Below are 16631 nucleotides of genomic sequence, written 5' to 3'. Positions count from 1 at the left end.
ATGTTGAGTTAATGTGTAATAAATACAGATTGAATTTATGTAATTGTTTAAAAAATTTCACATAAAAGATATTTCAAAATATCAAAAGCATCGCTGAAAAATGTTTTTGTTACATACATTACTTAACATAATGGAATGGGTCAGCTCTTGGGTAAAGAATGTCATAATGGGAAGTTTGGTAAAGGAGATGCAGAGAGGGTTGAGCTCCCTCTGGGATTATGTGGTGGACCAGTTCCTGTGTGTCACCCTCCATTGAAATGATGTGGATGCCAATACCTAAGGCCTGTGACAGAGCCAGGATGTCCACGTGGTCACACTCCATTGCCATGGCCTCCACTTCCTAAAAGAAGACCCATAGATCATGTAGAGCAAAACATATTTTGACTAATCTGGATAGTGTAATGCTAGTGAGCCCCACAATTCTGTCTCTAGAGGGCAGCAACAGTTTACTAACTTGTTTACAGTAGTCCATCAGGTTGGGTGCCTCCACAAAGTTAGAGAAGAAGTCTGCATGGTTTTGCAGGTGGGCAGAAGTGAGCAGTCGGAGGTACTGAACCATACTGTCCGAGGTTGTCGGTTCATTGAAGAGCTTGAGCAGGGTGGCCTCTTGCTCATCAGCTTGGCATTGCTCCACAACCTCTATGAGCTTTAACAGATAACACAGTACCAATCATATTTGTCATTCCTGTTATTTTATTATATTAATCCAAAATAAAACGTAATTTGTGCATTCTTTTCTCAAGGCACCAGAATATTGTCATGTAACAGAATAGTGTTTTGGGGTGACTATTATCAGTTTTCCTTGTCAGTCATAACATTAATCTATATTCCTTGAACAACTTACATACCCACCCAACAATACATTGGCTTAATTACTAAACCAGTGTTAGTTTAACTAGCCTTAAGTCTGTCACGATACTCAATCTGCCCCCTGAATCCTGTTAAATCACCATACTGTAATTACCTCATTAATAGTGCGTCTGCAGTATGTATCCCCCTTTTTAACTGCTTTTAACTGGGTATTTTTATTCTCTCCCTTATGTAAGGTATGTGTAGAAGGCCCAACCCAGAATTATGGTAGCAAACGTATGATTAGTGGTTATAGCTACTTCCTAAAAGGGTCTTCTGTCTGGGGCCCAATGAAAGGATTAAGCTATTGTGCCCCGGCCTAAAACATACTGATCACATTAATACTATGCGCCCCCTTTCAACCTCATGAATCACTTCACTGCTTTATGACAGCCCAGCCCATTACGTCCTCTGTGTGACATGCCTTATGGCTTTGTTCATTGTTTTTCTGATACAAATCTCTGCTATAAGAAGTTTCTGAGTCATCATGACGAAGAAAGTGGTCCTCATTGACCTGCAGCAGGGTTTTAATCAATTGTATAGACTAGTTATTTGAAAAGTTAAAGGTGATTCACTGTGGTCAGATGATCTTTGAAGGAGCTCTCCTCGAATCCGGCAGAAGAGACATCTATCCCACTCTTTATTAGTCTCTCCTTGAACCTGAAATGGAATCCATCAAGGCGAGATCATGTTTAATGGGCTGTCAAGGCTCATATTATGTTAAAGAAAATCGTTTGGTACAGCGAAATGTAATAATAATCTTATAACTGACCAGTCCAAAGCTCTAACATTTTGCAGAATTGATTCTAGGTGAGCGAAGCAGAAAGCTCTGTAGAAGCAATTCCCATCGCCACGGATCTTTCTCACGGATAAGAACTGGCTGCGTAAATCCTGCAAAGACATCAGGTTTAAAGATTATGAATACATCCGAGCCGCTCATGTAAAAAGAGATTATTATTATTGCCAACCAGTATTGTTGCCCTCATATACACTACATTGTGTTTGGCATCGGTCGTTTGCTCAACGGACAGCGACAAGTCCTCTCTGCATGACACAAGACTAGGTGGCTCCATCTCTGCAGAGAAACAAACAGTGTTGCCATGTCGGCTTATTATAAGCGACTTTGGGTTTTTTTTCCTGTAAAGTTGCTTGTAAAAATTGGGCTTGTGGCTAAAGTGTACTTGCTTATTTAGGCGTGCTTCCCAATATATATATATATATATATTTAAACCAGTGGTTCTCAAATATGTTCATGAAAACGTTTAGTGCCAGGAACCAGGGAGCATTTGTGTTGTTAGAATGATTCACAAATATTCCACATTTTATTGCAAGAGTTTTTGAAAATGGCAGTTGTGAGCTTGTAGGTCGGCTATTTTCAAATAGCCAATTCAAATAGGTTTACTTTAAAGTGCTCCTGTTGCTTCTTTTGAGTTTGTTTTCCTAGACCTGGTTGCTTATTTCTCTCACAATATATGGCAACACTGGAAACAAACACTTGACAGTATTCACTACATCACACACATCAAAGACACTTAAGATGCTTCGTCGTATGGCGGTGTCGCTCGCCGAAAAATAACCACTGTGCCTTAATTGTGAGCTTGTAGATTGGCTATTTTCGGCGAGCGACGCCGTGGTAACTATCGATCAACAAACCCACCACATACCACAGGAGCGTCGCAATGTCGTTTAGTTGAATTGTTCTGTACCGGGTTGCGGAGGAGGGCATTGTTTAGGTAAATAACCAGGGAAATCGGATCTATAGGTGATAGTGTGTGGTTATTATGGCGTGCTGCTTTATGTCAGAGTTGCAGTGAGTAGTCGATCATCATGTCGATTCTTGTCGAGGCATTTTGTTTGTTTTTCCATTTTCGGACATCCGGTTATTTAACTCTACCACGTGCTTGTGTTAAAGGGACAGTACAGTTTTAAAAGGCCTGTCCACAGACTCCACACCAATTGTGAATCGCGACGCAACTTCTTGCAACTATTATCACATATATGGCAGTTGCAGAGTTGCATTTAGTGTGGACTTGCCTTAAAACGGTTTTGTTGCAAGGAGTTGCATTGGTGTTAGCTCAGCTGCCTCTGGTCCATAGCGTTAGAGAAGGAGTTAAGGATAACTCCTTCTAAAGGCCAGACCGCCTCAATGCAACCTTGCGACTGCCATTGGGGATAATGGTTGCAAGTAGTTGCATGTTGCAAGGAGTTGCATTAGTGCGGTCTGGCCTTAACGCTATGCACCAGAGCTAGATTGGTGTGGACTGGCCTTAAAACGGTCTTGTTGCAACGAGTTACATTGACACCAATGATTTGCGACGCAACTCCTTGCAACATGCAACTCCTTGCAACAGAACTACTTGCAACCATTATTCCAAATTACAGTTGCAAGGAGTTGCATTGGTGTGGACTGGCCTTAAAACGGTTTTGTTGCAAGGAGTTGCGACTAGTTGCATTGGTACGTGGACTGTTCTTGGTCATGCGTTTTCTTGCTCATAAATGTCTTATTGAGTAGTCACAATTAATGCTTTTAATATGAATCATGGCTTTATTTCAAATGTTTTTCCTTTCCAGTCTGTCAATTACGGTTTTACATTCACACTTTCATTGATCACATCTGAACATATTTTGACTGTAGAAAATGTAAAAATAGCCTAATACACATAGTGAAATATTGCACAAATGTTCATATTTCTTGTTTACACATTTGACATGATACTTGTTTACTTGTTTCAAACAAGGGGTGAAATATTGCAGAACAAATTTTAAAACTTGTTTTAATGCCTACAAAAAAGTAGGGTTATGTTAAAAAAAAGTGAACCATGTTAAAGTGAAAACAATACAGCAGCACATTATTTGATGTTTTACGTCAGGATTTTTATAAACACTTCAATTTTGATTATTTTTGTAATGCTGTAATTCCTCTTTAGAACAAGACATTTACATATCTGTTTTGTACTGAATCATTATAACAATCACCTGTTGAACTTGGAATTACCCGTTTCAAATCACTAATTATTTAATTAACTCCGCCAGACAAAAGCCTTGAATAGCAAGAATGAATATACTTGTAGCAAATAAATGTATATTTACAAATGAAATGAAGTTGACCTGCACACAAAACCTTGTATTCATAATGATACAAGTCAAAGTACATTTATTTGCATTTTCCATACCAAATATTTTATTTTTATTCTATTTTTTCTTGTCAACTTGACATTCCACTCTTCCCACTGGCTTTACTTGAACTTTTAAGTTCTGTTCTACTGTTGCTGATCTTCAATGATGCCGACTCTCTTTTGTTTGCTAAATCAGTGACAAATGTCACTGCAGACCCAGACGCCATCAGTCTTGCAGCTTTCTTCTCTCTGTCTGCCATTTCCAGAATGTACTCCTGAAATTGCAGATGAGAATAGGCAAGAGTTGAGAATGGCAGTTTGAGTTTTGTAAATGTCCAACTAATACCAAGAGACACTACAGTACCTTTATCATGTCCAACATTGTCAACAGGTCCATGTCTTCAAGAGGATCATAGGTTTCTAAGTAGCACTGCTCTCCAAGGTTCTTCATAGCAATAAGCAACCTTGCAAATTCTTCAACCTGAAACAGCATAACAGTATTTGTGAGAGCACGTCCATGCAAAGGTCACATCTACACATTAATCAAGTTACATTTTAATACACACCTGGTCTCTGGATTGACCTTCATCCATCAGCACATTCATTTCTCTCTGTTTGTTCTTCTCCCTGAGGATGTCCCACTGAATCTGGAGCTCAGACAGTTCCTTGTTGGTCATCTGCTAGAAAAATGTAGTGAACACCAAAAGACATTCACACTGTCCATGGTAGAAATGTTGCATATGCCAGTGGTATGTAAGCATGTTTGTATATGAATTCTATGCCCCACCAGCTTGTTGGTGTTGTGTTCCTGCTTCAGGATCTCCATTTGACGCTGACCCTGTTCCAACTCCTCTACCAGCCGCCCCACACGCTGCACCAGGTCCTGGTGGGTGATGGACAGAGTGTCGTGGCGCCGAATGATTGGCATAACCAAAGAATCAGACCCATACTCAAGGTATTCTGAATGACATCATACAACACAGCACGTCTTACTGCCAGAGTATAATTAAGTGATTACGTCAAGCTAGCCAAACAAGCTGGGCAGGCTGACACTGAATTCCACTCATGGAGTAAACACGAACTTGACAGTGAACTTACTCTCAGGGAGAAAATGTAGTATTTTCATCAGATAGTCCTCATAGATTTTGTATTTCGCCACTTTCTCTTTCAAATCGTGTTTTCTGTAGGGTAAGATGGGGGTAAGCTGAGGTGAAAAATTAACAAATGAGTAATATCCAAATAATAAAGATGGCTTGCAGCTCTTCTCTGATGTTCCAACATTTAGTCAATGACAGTGACAGTGTTTTGAAAGCCAATGGAATCTTAGACAGGTGATGAAGATCCCACTGAATAAAATGTCATTGTCAGAGCATCAGACAAGAATTGTTAGTAACACATTAATGTAATATTTGTTTTTATCGTCATATTAGGAAGGCAATGATCAAATCTCTTACCTGACCTGAAGTTTCTCCAGCTGTTCTGTCAAGTGTTCTATTTCTCTTTGCTTCTGAATGTTCTGCTTCTTGGCAACCTGATACTTCTTCACAGCTCGATGGCGCTTCACTTCATTATCTTCCACAAACCTCTCAAATTTCTTAGCTTTATCCTTGGTCTAGAATGAAGACACAAACCCAGAGGGTGTCTAGTTTATTTACTTCACTTTGTCAACTTTGTCAATGTCAACTCAACTTCCATCACTAACTGAAATATACAGTACAGTTTTATTGTTATACTTCCATAATACACACTAGGCATGCAAGGGAGCAAAATACTGTTCTCCGCTACTCATGGTGCTGGTCACGTTTAAAAACAACAACACATTAAAAAGAGGCAAAGTAGAGAGAGAGCAGACAACATGGTCAAAACTAAAAAAGTGCTGATGCATTCAAAGTGCAATATAGATACAGCACTATTTAAAAGTGCTATTCATCTCAATATGTTGGTTTTGGGGGCAGTTGTATGGCGAGCGTTCAGGGTTCTGATGGTTTGGCGGTAGAAACTGTTGGACAGCCTACTGGTGCTTGCCCTGATGCTATAGTTTAAAGAGATGGTGGGAAGGGTGGGAGACTGGGAGGAGTCAGTCATTATGTTTATGGCCTCTCTGACACATCGGTCTGTGTATATGTCAGATATATGGGGGGGAGAGAGACACCTGTGATCTTCTCTGCTGCTCTCACTATCCTCTGTACAGTTCCCATACCAGACAACATTTAACACAACATGTTAACACTGTGGTTCTGCAGAAGGCTAGCAGACTGACCTCCTGATGTTGTTGTTCCATTTCAGCTCTCCTCCGAGCCAGGGCCTGCATGTGATCTTTAAACTCTTGCCGTTTATGTGCTAGTTGCCCATCCACCTCATCCAACTCACTCTGCTTCTTCACCACCAGAGTCTTTTGCAAGGTGTTTACACCCGTCTCCAAGATTTGACTGGCAGTCTATGGATAAAATGACTTAATTTTCATCAGTGTAAAACAGTGGTTCTCAATGTGGAGTCAGGGGAACCCCCAGGGGTCCTTGATGAGGTTCCAGGGGGTCCCCGGCAAAATATAGCATCAAAATCAGTTTAGCTACTTTAACCCTTTTTGAATCATTTTAACAACACAGATTTTGTGTTTTGCTTAATTTTACATCTAGTGCCAAGGGCTCTGGTGCATCATCACAAGCAACAAAATATCTGTTAAAAGACATCTGGACTTTTCATTTGCTTGTTCTAATTAATTTCTTACCTCTGTTATAACAGGTATGTGGTTGACATTTTCTTCTTGTCTGTATATGGTAGAAAATTATGTATTATCAAATTATTTATAGGCTATCATTTTAAATGGATTAAAACAATTCATTGTTGGAAACATTTATTATCAGAAACATAACTATGAATTTGCTACAGCCATCCTAGAAGCAATGTGTTCAAATTGAATAGGCTGCGGATAATAAAAGCAAAGGCCTACCTGGTCTCTTCCAACTGCGTTACAAAAATGTTTCTCATTCTATTTTCCACTATCAGCTTTAGACGAGGGTCATTTTTATCTAAGAAATGAAGAGAGGAATTCGCCATGTTTCTCTTTTTTCAGCTTTTCAACTTTTTATTTTCCAAGTTTCCTGTGGCGTAAACAGTTGAGCAAAATTCCTGAAAAGTGGCAATTCTTTGTAACTTTGTGGTTTGTTTATACAAATCGTAAGCGTGTCTTTTCCGGGCTGTTTTTCCTAGATTGTGTTCGGTTTCCGAGGAACCAACGGCAAGACTTTAGGGAATGCACCGGGATCGTTTCTCCGTTACCATAGCAACTGCCAGGGGGCGTTCCATTTCAGAGAGAGAGAGAGAGAGAGAGAGAGAGAGAGAGAGAGAGAGAGAGAGAGAGAGAGAGGGAGGGGTGGTTAATGTATGTTTTGTAATAATAATAAAAATCTACAAAGTAATAAGTAACTAATGTTGTCAAATAATTGTAGAGGAGTAAAAGTACAATATTTGCCTCAGAGATGTAGGAGTAAGAGTAAAAGTACTGAAAATTGGAAATACTCTGGTAAAGTAAAAATACCTCAAAAGTAATTAAGTACAGTACTTGAGTAAATGTACTTAGTTACTTTGCACCACTGGTGTGGTGCAATATGCTTTGTCAATAACCAAAGTTGTGTCTGACTACCTAATTGCCTACCATTATGCAGTGAAGCTCTGAAATTTGCAGTATGATGGGCTTGTCCATCCAGTTGTACAGATATGCTGAGAGACTTGTTCTTGTCACACAAACAGCAGGATCCAAGTCCGGGAACACTTCCAAAGAAGCATAGTGGAACTAGCATCTGTAATTGGTAAGGTGACCTACATGCCTGGTGCTGATGTTAATGATATTGTGTTGCCTATAACTGAGATAGCCTAATTATAGACACATAATTCACACAGGGCAGGACAATAGCCTCCATTTGTCAAACACATGAAGATGAGATACAGACTGCGGCATGCATGCACTGGATCAGAAACAAAGTCAAAGATAAGTTTATAAGTGAGTATGGTAGCCTACTATGTACAATATGGTGTGAGATGACTATGTAAGTATGTACAGTATAAGTAAAATACAAGTGAATGCATGATGCATTTATGTATGGAATATAGTAATTATAAATACGCATATATGAGTGCATGATGTACATTTATAGATATGTAATATATAGTAAGTATAAGTACATATGTGTATTATATATAGCTTATGAGTATACATGTAATATATAGTATGGGGTATACATATGATATGAAGTGGTACAGAGTGTGTAAGCTTCTTCCTACTCCTTTTTGAACATGCACCATTTAATTTGTGTTTATTGTTTCAAAGCATTTCATTTAACTATTTTCTTCTACTTTCCTCTGTTTACTTTTTTGTGTGTTGAATAAAATGTGCCAATTAATCAAGCAAGTCTGAGTCTTCTTTATGAAGAATTGTTTAAAAAAAAAAAAAAAAAACTGAATATATGGTTTTATCTCTCTCTCTCTCTCTCTCTTGGTCAATGTATTCAAATGTATTATGGGTTATGTGTTTTATCATCTGGAGAAAGAATGTTTTCCCTTAATTCTCTGCACAGTAAAATCCTGAGTTTTAATTGAACCCTGAGAGTGTACACTGTACAAATGGAACCAAAATGGAATACACAAAGGATTTTACAATGTGGTAATTTCACCGAATGAGTCATGGGTCAATAAATGCCCCTAAGACACTTATCTAAGCTCTGTGTCATCGTAGTGTTTTGAGAGTTATGGATATATCCATAACTCTCAAAACACTTTACAGCCTCAGTGCCTCACGTCTGTGTGTGTGTGTGTGTGTGTGTGTGTGTGTGTGTGTGTGTGTGTGTGTGTGTGTGTGTGTGTGTGTGTGTGTGTGTGTGTGTGTGTGTGTGTGTGTGTGTGTGTGTGTGTGTGTGTGTGTGTGTGTGTGTGTGTGTGTGTGTGTGTGTGTGTGTGTGTGTGTAGCCTTTGGAGCAGCAGAATCAAGTGGAACTAAACAAAGTAGAACATTCCCTTAAAAGGCAGCCATGCATGGCTGGAGCTGGTGCTCTCTCTCTGGGAGTGTAGCTCAGCAGCCCCTACTGTACCTTACTACACATGTGGAAATTACATGACTGTATGTGCACTTATTCCTATTTTTTTGAGTTTTACCCCAGGGACATTTGATGGGCTATACTACTACATTTTTGTGTTAATTATTAAGACTATGATTGTAATATCTTTGTGTTCTGGTCCATGTTTTTCCTGCAGTATCATCTAACATCATAACTGGGCTATGAGGACAGCAGGCTCAGTCCTTGGATACCACACAGTAACTACTTCTGTGATGATCTCAGTTCCACAATCCAGGATGATATACCAGAGAATGAACATTGGCAAAAGAGCCAGGTTTACCACCTATTCTCATGATTTCCTCACTTCAACAATAAACCCTTTAAGGTGAGCAGAGGTCACATACGTAGGCTAATGCATAAGTTCAAGCCATTTGTGCATAAACTATTGAAGTGGTGTATTTATCTAATGAATAACATTTAGGTTAAACTTAATCAGTTTAAACTAAAAGTTTTGCAGACTGCTGTAGGCCTACTGCATGAGTTAACAGCTTTTTGTTGTTGCAGATGATCAAACTTAAGTCCTGAATTGCCATGCTTAATGACAGAGTTTGATAGCTTGTAATGCTTTTTATACTTAATGTATAAAAAGCATTACACATCGCTGTCTATATCAGCAGTGAAGGTATTTGACTGACTGTTATAATGCACTTGGTTGGTTATGGTTAATTTGGTGGCGTAGTCATGCAGAAACATAGCCAAATGGTAATACAGCATTTGACATAATTAACACGCACGTTTTAAAAATCCCGCCGGACATCATAAAATTATAGCACAGTGAGAAAATATTGTCAGATCTTTTCAACCCATAGCCTATAATTGTCATTATACTTCATATCTTTACTTCCATCTCATAATGCTTATCGGCTGTTTCAAAGTAATTTCCATAGTTATATGCAGTAGGATGTTGATAAATCTTGCATACATGCTAAATGTATTGCTAAAGATCAAACGTTGATGTGGTCTGTCTGCACTAGTGTTTTCTGCATTTCATGTCATCTAGGCCTACTTTCTTTTTTTTAAGAGTGTCAGGGAATTGGCCTACACGTTATCTCCCATCTGTCTCCCTTATCTCTCAATGTTGGAGTGTCTTGACATATATGGATATGCCGTCACCTCCCGCGTGACAATACGGTCCTAAAATAATCCAAGAGCACAGCTGAGCCCCCCCGCTGCTGTGAATGTGTCCCCTCCACAGATGATCGTCATTGCTTCACCGTCACATTGTAGCGAACACTGGAGCCACAATGACGAAATTCAGGTATTCAGAGTACTTGTCACAATTTCGTAATGTCGGGAATAAGAGCAAATCCGCGTCGGCGAAACGGCCCGGCGATAGGACGAGATGCACTGACAGGCGACGGCTGAGCGACGGCACGTCAGAGTGCGAGTGAGTCTTTTGTTGCATTTGACAGACACGGCGGTAATGTGGCAATTTACAATGTTCAGACAGAGGGTCTTGGATGTCCTTGTTTTCCACAGTAATACAAACTATGTAGGCAGAAAAGGCAATTTAAGGTCGATAGTCTTTTATGGGATCTTATAGCTTGACACAGCTAAGATACCAGATTTGTGTTGTTCTTTCGAGACTTATAGCAGACAAATAGCAGATCTACAAGCTCACAATGTGTTCCATTGTGAGCTTGTAGATCGGCTAATTTCAAATAGCCAATGTATAGATAGGTTGAAAGTGCAGATGTGGCTAGCCTGTGCTGAGAAGCATTGGCAACCAAGCATAACATACTCTGTAGATAATAATAGTTTATAAATAGCCAAGTGCATAATATCCACTATTGACAATCACTGACAAAACATTAAAATTGAATCAAAATAAATTGATTGGAATGTTCTGTTTTGAAAGGGATGCTGCTGATCCAGTCATCTTGGCTATCAGGAGAGGAGATGAAAAGGCTGTGAATGATCTTGCAGTCTCTAGTCCACAAGACCTGATGAAGGAGAACAGTGATGGGTGGATACCTCTGCACGAGGCAGCCTATTGTGGAGAGACAGAGTGCATGAAGACACTACTGCAGGGTAAATACTGAAAGCATCATTGAAAGTCTGTCAGTTGGAAAGCAATTCCTTTCAAACCGATGGACTTTCAGTGCATGTAACAATGAAAAAACATACGGTTTATTCTTTTCAATCAGGTAATGGTTGTACTGTTAATAAACAAATACTGTATGTAAACAAGTCATTTCGTGGAATCTTTTCTACTCTAGCCCATCCAGTCTCAGTAGATAAGCGCACCCTGCAGGAGCAGACAGCCTTGCTTCTGGCTGTGTCCGGCCGACACCTGTCCTGTGTGCGGTGCCTTCTGGAGGCAGGTGCAGACCCCGATATCAGCAACAAGAACAAAGAAACCCCATTGTACAAAGGTACGCCCATAGAATCAATTTGAATGTATGCAAAATACAAAAGGAACCAGCGCCTTTACTTCTGCCCATACTGTACAGTACATCCCTATAAAATAAGTGTTGTGTTACTGTATTATTTCTGGTCCCACAGCCTGTGAACGGGATAATGAAGACATGGTGAGCCTCTTTCTGTCCTTTGGTGCCTCTGTCAACCAGCGCTGTGGTCAAGGCTGGACAGCGCTCCACGAGGCAGTGTCCAGGAACAATACAGTCATCTGTGAGATGCTTCTGAGAGATGGAGCCACACTCAACCCACCACACACCTACAGCATCTCGCCGCTCATCATAGCAGCTCAGCAGGGACACCTCCAGGTGTTGTGTTACCTTATTGGGAAAGGTAGGCATTCACTGTTTGATTGTGTTCTATTGCTTTTTCTACGTACAACATATCCGCTTTGATATTGCATAACACGGTAAATGTGTACACAATTTGTACACTCTTAAGTTAGATTAATACAGCAGATTTTTAGCCTTATTGATTGACTGTACCAAGTGCTGCTTACATTTCTGACTACTAAAGTATGCAATCAATCACCATTAATTGTAGCCTCCCTTCATTGGTTAGTATTGATTTAAAGATTTTATTGATTACTTTTAAGACACTGCGCAATCTAGCCCCCTCCTGCATGGACTTTTAACCCCGTATGAGCAGGAGGCACAGCCTGAGATCCTCGGGCAGGGCCCTTCTGGTCATTACAAAGTCTTGACTGAAGACAAAAGGCGATCAGGCCTTTGCCACCAAGGCCCCAGTTAGTACTTTGGAATGACCTGCCTGAGGAGATCATGCAAGCAAATTCAGTGTTCACTTTCAAATCACTTCTTAAAACACACTTTTATAGACTTACTTTTACTACCTGATTACAGTTTGTTTTTGTGTTCTTATGTTTTATGCTCTTTTTCTTGCACACAACGTGTTGATGTTTTTTATATTTGATACTGTGTGAAACACTTTATAACTCTGTTTAATACGTGGTATACAAATATTATTATTATTATTATTATTATTATTATTATTATTATTATTATTATCATGGTAATCCTCAAGATGTAAAGGTGGAATGCTTTTGTTTAGGTGCTGATGTGAACATGCAGACATGTGATGGGGTAACAGCACTGTACGAGGCAAGTAAAAATGGACACAAGGAGATAACTGCCATGTTGCTCATTAACAACGCAGATGCCAACAAGCCCACAAACTCAGGACTGCTACCTCTGCATATGTCTGCTCAGTATGGACACCATGAGTGAGTTAAGAAACCACAGCTTGTTTATTATACTAAGTTTTGAATACAGCTGCAGCATTTACACTTAGATTTTGGTCATTTCTTTAATTGTTAGATGTAATAATATAGTTCAATAATATAGTATAGTTCAATGCTTGAAACTGGAGCTGTACCAATGACCATAGAAACTGCTCAGTCTGTCAAAAAAAGTACCTTGCATTTCTGACCTGTTACTTTCATGTCCTTGAACCTGGGTACCTTCATGCAATACCTAAAAGCAGTTAGACCATCTACAACCCCCACAGCGGTGTTAGTTATATAGTATTAACATATTTTACCAATCAGATTGGTCAAAATGATTCACTAAAAAACTTTATGGATTGCATCTTTAAACCCTATTTTATACTTTAGATATGTAGATCTGCTTTTTTTATGTTGGCCTGTAATGACATGCCCAAAATAGGGACACCAGGTTTAAAGTGGTTTTAAAAACATCTTCATGTCATGTCTACAGGATTGTGTCCCTCCTTGTCCCTGTGACGAGTCGAGCCAGGCTTCGTCACAGTTGGATTACCCCCCTCCACCTGGCAGCAGAGCACAACCGACACATGGTGGCAGCTGTGCTGCTCAAAACAGGTGCCGATGTCAACGCCACACTGTCCCCCAGCCACTCCATCCAGTATGCTGATCAACGTACCACGGCCCTTTACTTTGCTATAGCCAATAGCAGCACAGAGACAGCAGAACTGTTGCTGAACGCTGGGGCTAGTCTGAGTCTGGACCCAGTAAGCCCTTTACTAATGGCTATAAGGCAGGGCTGTGTCAGAACCATGTCCCTACTCCTGGAAAAAGGAGCTGATGTCAACACCAGCATCCCAGCTTATCCTACCACTTTCCCTGGTGCTGTTGCACTGTGTATGAATAATCTCACTCTGCTCAAGTGCCTTTTGGACAACGGGTGCAATGCCCTCAGCTGCTTTACCTGTACATATGGCAATGCACCTCACCCACCCTCCAGGAGATCTTACATGAGTACTGGTGCTGGAAATGGACAGACTGTTCTGCATAATGATGGAGTACCTCCTTTAACCTGCACAAAACCACCAGAAGGGGCAATACAGGTGCTTTACATTTGCAAGAACAATGAGATAATTGTCTACTTCATAGATTTACAAATATCTACATATATAGATACACATATACCGTATATAATAACCAATTATGCACAGTATAGACACACTTTAAGACAATTACTGAAACATGGTGCATCTCTTTTACCCCCAGTTCTGTGAATGGCTTTCAACCATGGCTGGGCGTAATGGGGCGGGTCCAATTGTAGACCTGCTGCTGGACTATGTGGGTCAAGTTCAGCTGTGTTCCAGGCTCACTGAACTCCTGGACACCCAAGAGGAATGGATGGACATAAAGACCAAACTATGTAAGTGAAATATAATGCAATTTTCCTTTAACTTTAATCCTTTCAACCAAGACCAATTGTTTAGTTTTTTTATTTCATCATAAGACAAAGTACCACTCTATATTGTTGTAGATCTTTGCAGATCTATTTTACCAAATCCCACTCTTTGAAATTTCTCGTCTGCTCTCACCACACACACACACACACACACACACACACACACACACACACACACACACACACACACACACACACACACACACACACACACACACACACACACACACACACACACACACACACACACACACACACACACACACACACACACACACACACACACACACACACACACAGAGAGAGCTTTGGATAAAGGCGCTATATACAACATATGCATATTTTACCATTTATTAACCTTTATCTTTAAATGATGTATTAATAATTCTACACAGTAAAATCCTTAGGGGTCCATGTAGTTATATTTGTACACTCTCTGAGTTACAAATGGATAAATGCACACTAAGGATTTTACTGTGTATAGGACTGCATCAATCATGACTTACTTCCTTTCTTGTCTCTATAGTGTCACCTCGTCCACTGATGCACCTGTGCAGGCTAAGGATCAATGCCCAGCTGGGAAGACACAGGCTGTTGTCTGTCAACAGCCTCCCTCTGCCAGACAGACTCATCAAATATCTTTAGCCTAACCTGATACTTGATTCAAAGTGAAATTGTCAGTGTGTAGAGTGTACAATATTAAATTAACGCTCAGGATAAATAATGATGGATAATCAGACAATAATGAATCTGCTGGTTTGAGGGGGGGTGGGGGGGGGGGGGGGGGTTAATCCTCAATTGTAAGTCAAGTTTACACTCTTAAAATAGGAAATGTTTTTTTTCGTGTCTATTTATGTGAGCTGTAACAATTACGAGTTAAATGTGCCATTTACTATGTTTAACACTGTGTGTGAGAGTGCGGGTGCAAGAGAGAAAGAGAAACTTCTAAACTAAAGCAAGTCAAATTGCCAAAAAGAATAGAAAGATTTTATTTAAAATAAATGTACTTGTTTCAGTTATACCTATGAATCATTACAGTATGTGCAACGTGAATCAACCTGTCAATCATGATTGAAAGAACTAAATCAGAATATTTACATTTCTATTCATTTAGTTTATTTTTGTATATATGACCAGTGATCTGGGACCTTGGTCAGAAAAGGCATTCTTTCAACAATGTCTCTATAACATTCTCAGAAATAGAATGTCATCAGACATTCTATTTTATTAAAGTAATAAAATCGTTCAACCTTCAAGTGCAACCTCGTCACTAAACAATAGCGTGGCCTCAAGCAATAAGTGCGTAAGAAAAAAAAGTTTGAAACAGAGAGGCCTGGCTCTGGAACAGAAACATTAAAATCATTAGCCTAACAATTACATTATTTTGCATGTGTATAAACACGACTAAATGAAGCCAAACACACTGAAAATTGATGATGCAACAGTGGGTTTGGTTGGTATGGGCTTGACCACGACGTGTGTGTGAATTTTCTGTCCATATGGATGCTGAGATATCTCTGTTTCAGCCCCTATTGCTTTGCCCCACAGCCCCACGGGTGAATTAGGGACAACAATATGACTCTGGAACACCTGGTGTCCATGGTACTGGAAGGGACAACAACCGCACAGACTTACATTGTGAGAGCTCATGTCCAGTTTCAGTGTCTCTTTGTCGATAGAGCGACTGGAGGAAGATAAGGCTGCTTTTGCATCATCATAACCTCTTTTCCTCTTTTCGGTGTCACTGAACTCGGTTGCACCGTGTCTCCTTTTCAGTCCTAGATGCTCTCTTCTATTTTGGGTTATCTTAGGTTCCTCCCAAAACGATGCAGGCAGTTGTCGTTTCCTCATGGGCACCTGCTCCTGGCCATCGTTAGCATTTTCTGTGGGGTTCCTAACATTCTCTACATTTTGCATATCTTGATGTACTCTTTCGCTTGTCTTCATAGAATGGTGAATAGTCCCCACTGGTTTGGAGCATCCAAACTCGGAGGACCTGTGCGTGTGCCATCTTGGAACTCTAGAATATTTCTGAGAAAATCGCTTTAGTTGTTTCTGCAGGTATTTTCTATGATCCACAGAACGTCTGCATGGTGCTGACTTGTCCAAAGCAGCCTTGATGTCACTGGATGCCAGATTTACAAAATTGAGCAATGTTTTCACCTCACTGTCTGGATTTGCCATTTTGTCCATGAATTGAATCGGTTAATCCATCCTAGAAGATATTGTCCATTGTGAAGATCTTAAGGGGGGAAGAAAAAAAACATTTAACAAGCTGTGCTTAGAATGAGTACATTATTGCATTAACACCACAGCAAATCACACAATTTAAGCATTTGAATTAGCCTATGCTTAAGTCTGGCATGATGTAACTCATTCCACATGGCTTTACAAGAATACTCACTGCGGAGAGGTTGAACAAAATCAGACGCTGTCCAAGCCAC

At 40.0% G+C, this 16631-nt stretch overlaps 4 protein-coding genes across 6 annotated transcripts; 1 reads left to right on the top strand and 3 right to left on the bottom strand.

The window, feature by feature from the left end:
- Window positions 1–3: 3 nt before the first annotated feature.
- LOC311036627 (ubiquitin thioesterase OTUB2-like) lies at window positions 4–2715 on the bottom strand. 2 transcript variants are annotated; one of them, XM_084045453.1, is made up of 6 exons: window positions 2507–2715; window positions 1845–1924; window positions 1622–1740; window positions 1425–1509; window positions 455–646; window positions 4–340 (listed from the first exon to the last, which is right to left on the bottom strand). In XM_084045453.1, exons 2-6 carry the CDS (start codon window positions 1920–1922, stop codon window positions 119–121), a joined length of 696 nt encoding a protein of 231 aa, XP_083901579.1. In that variant the 5' UTR covers window positions 1923–1924; window positions 2507–2715; the 3' UTR covers window positions 4–118. The 2 variants fall into 2 exon arrangements, with proteins under 2 accessions (XP_083901579.1, XP_083901578.1); XM_084045452.1 differs by having other exon boundaries at window positions 2514–2715.
- Window positions 2716–3828: 1113 nt separating this feature from the next.
- Window positions 3829–7131, bottom strand: ccdc197 (coiled-coil domain containing 197). Its single transcript, XM_084045180.1, has 9 exons — window positions 6916–7131; window positions 6694–6733; window positions 6226–6402; window positions 5420–5577; window positions 5064–5146; window positions 4753–4925; window positions 4532–4642; window positions 4330–4446; window positions 3829–4240 (listed from the first exon to the last, which is right to left on the bottom strand). The coding sequence occupies exons 1-9, from the start codon at window positions 7020–7022 to the stop codon at window positions 4055–4057; spliced, it is 1152 nt and encodes a 383-aa protein (XP_083901306.1). The 5' UTR covers window positions 7023–7131; the 3' UTR covers window positions 3829–4054.
- Window positions 7132–9219: 2088 nt separating this feature from the next.
- On the top strand, window positions 9220–14918 carry LOC311035706 (ankyrin repeat and SOCS box protein 2-like). 2 transcript variants are annotated; one of them, XM_084044079.1, is made up of 8 exons: window positions 9220–9401; window positions 10935–11107; window positions 11296–11451; window positions 11582–11827; window positions 12563–12734; window positions 13228–13834; window positions 13998–14151; window positions 14714–14918. In XM_084044079.1, the coding sequence occupies exons 1-8, from the start codon at window positions 9238–9240 to the stop codon at window positions 14830–14832; spliced, it is 1791 nt and encodes a 596-aa protein (XP_083900205.1). In that variant the 5' UTR covers window positions 9220–9237; the 3' UTR covers window positions 14833–14918. The 2 variants fall into 2 exon arrangements, with proteins under 2 accessions (XP_083900205.1, XP_083900206.1); XM_084044080.1 differs by lacking the exon at window positions 9220–9401 and adding an exon at window positions 10200–10463.
- Window positions 14919–15591: 673 nt separating this feature from the next.
- On the bottom strand, window positions 15592–16371 carry LOC311035756 (protein FAM181A-like; the record flags this gene model as incomplete). The annotated part of the gene is made up of 1 exon (XM_084044162.1): window positions 15592–16371. The coding sequence occupies one exon, from the start codon at window positions 16369–16371 to the stop codon at window positions 15592–15594; it is 780 nt and encodes a 259-aa protein (XP_083900288.1).
- Between the last annotated feature and the right edge of the window lie 260 nt (window positions 16372–16631).

The sequence above is a fragment of the Gymnoscopelus microlampas genome (assembly GCF_963454915.1).
Source record: "Gymnoscopelus microlampas genome assembly, chromosome: 20".
NCBI classification, from domain to species: domain Eukaryota; kingdom Metazoa; phylum Chordata; class Actinopteri; order Myctophiformes; family Myctophidae; genus Gymnoscopelus; species Gymnoscopelus microlampas.
This window is presented reverse-complemented; position numbering and strand designations above follow the sequence as displayed.

Bases quoted from the DNA above. Each gene is read 5' to 3' on its own strand.
- LOC311035706 (XM_084044079.1), top strand. From the start codon at position 9,238: ATGAGGACAGCAGGCTCAGTCCTTGGATACCACACAGTAACTACTTCT. The intron at 11,452-11,581 runs GTACGCCCATAG...CTGGTCCCACAG, and splicing joins AGAAACCCCATTGTACAAAG to CCTGTGAACGGGATAATGAA. The intron at 13,835-13,997 runs GTGCTTTACATT...TTTTACCCCCAG, and splicing joins CACCAGAAGGGGCAATACAG to TTCTGTGAATGGCTTTCAAC.
- LOC311036627 (XM_084045453.1), bottom strand. From the start codon at position 1,922: ATGGAGCCACCTAGTCTTGTGTCATGCAGAGAGGACTTGTCGCTGTCC. The intron at 1,741-1,844 runs GTAGTGTATATG...ATGTCTTTGCAG, and splicing joins CGACCGATGCCAAACACAAT to GATTTACGCAGCCAGTTCTT. The intron at 647-1,424 runs GTGAATCACCTT...TATCTGTTAAAG, and splicing joins TCAAAGATCATCTGACCACA to CTCATAGAGGTTGTGGAGCA.
- ccdc197 (XM_084045180.1), bottom strand. From the start codon at position 7,022: ATGGCGAATTCCTCTCTTCATTTCTTAGATAAAAATGACCCTCGTCTA. The intron at 5,147-5,419 runs GTAAGAGATTTG...CTTACCCTACAG, and splicing joins CTGGAGAAACTTCAGGTCAG to AAAACACGATTTGAAAGAGA. The intron at 4,241-4,329 runs GTACTGTAGTGT...CTGCAATTTCAG, and splicing joins CAATGTTGGACATGATAAAG to GAGTACATTCTGGAAATGGC.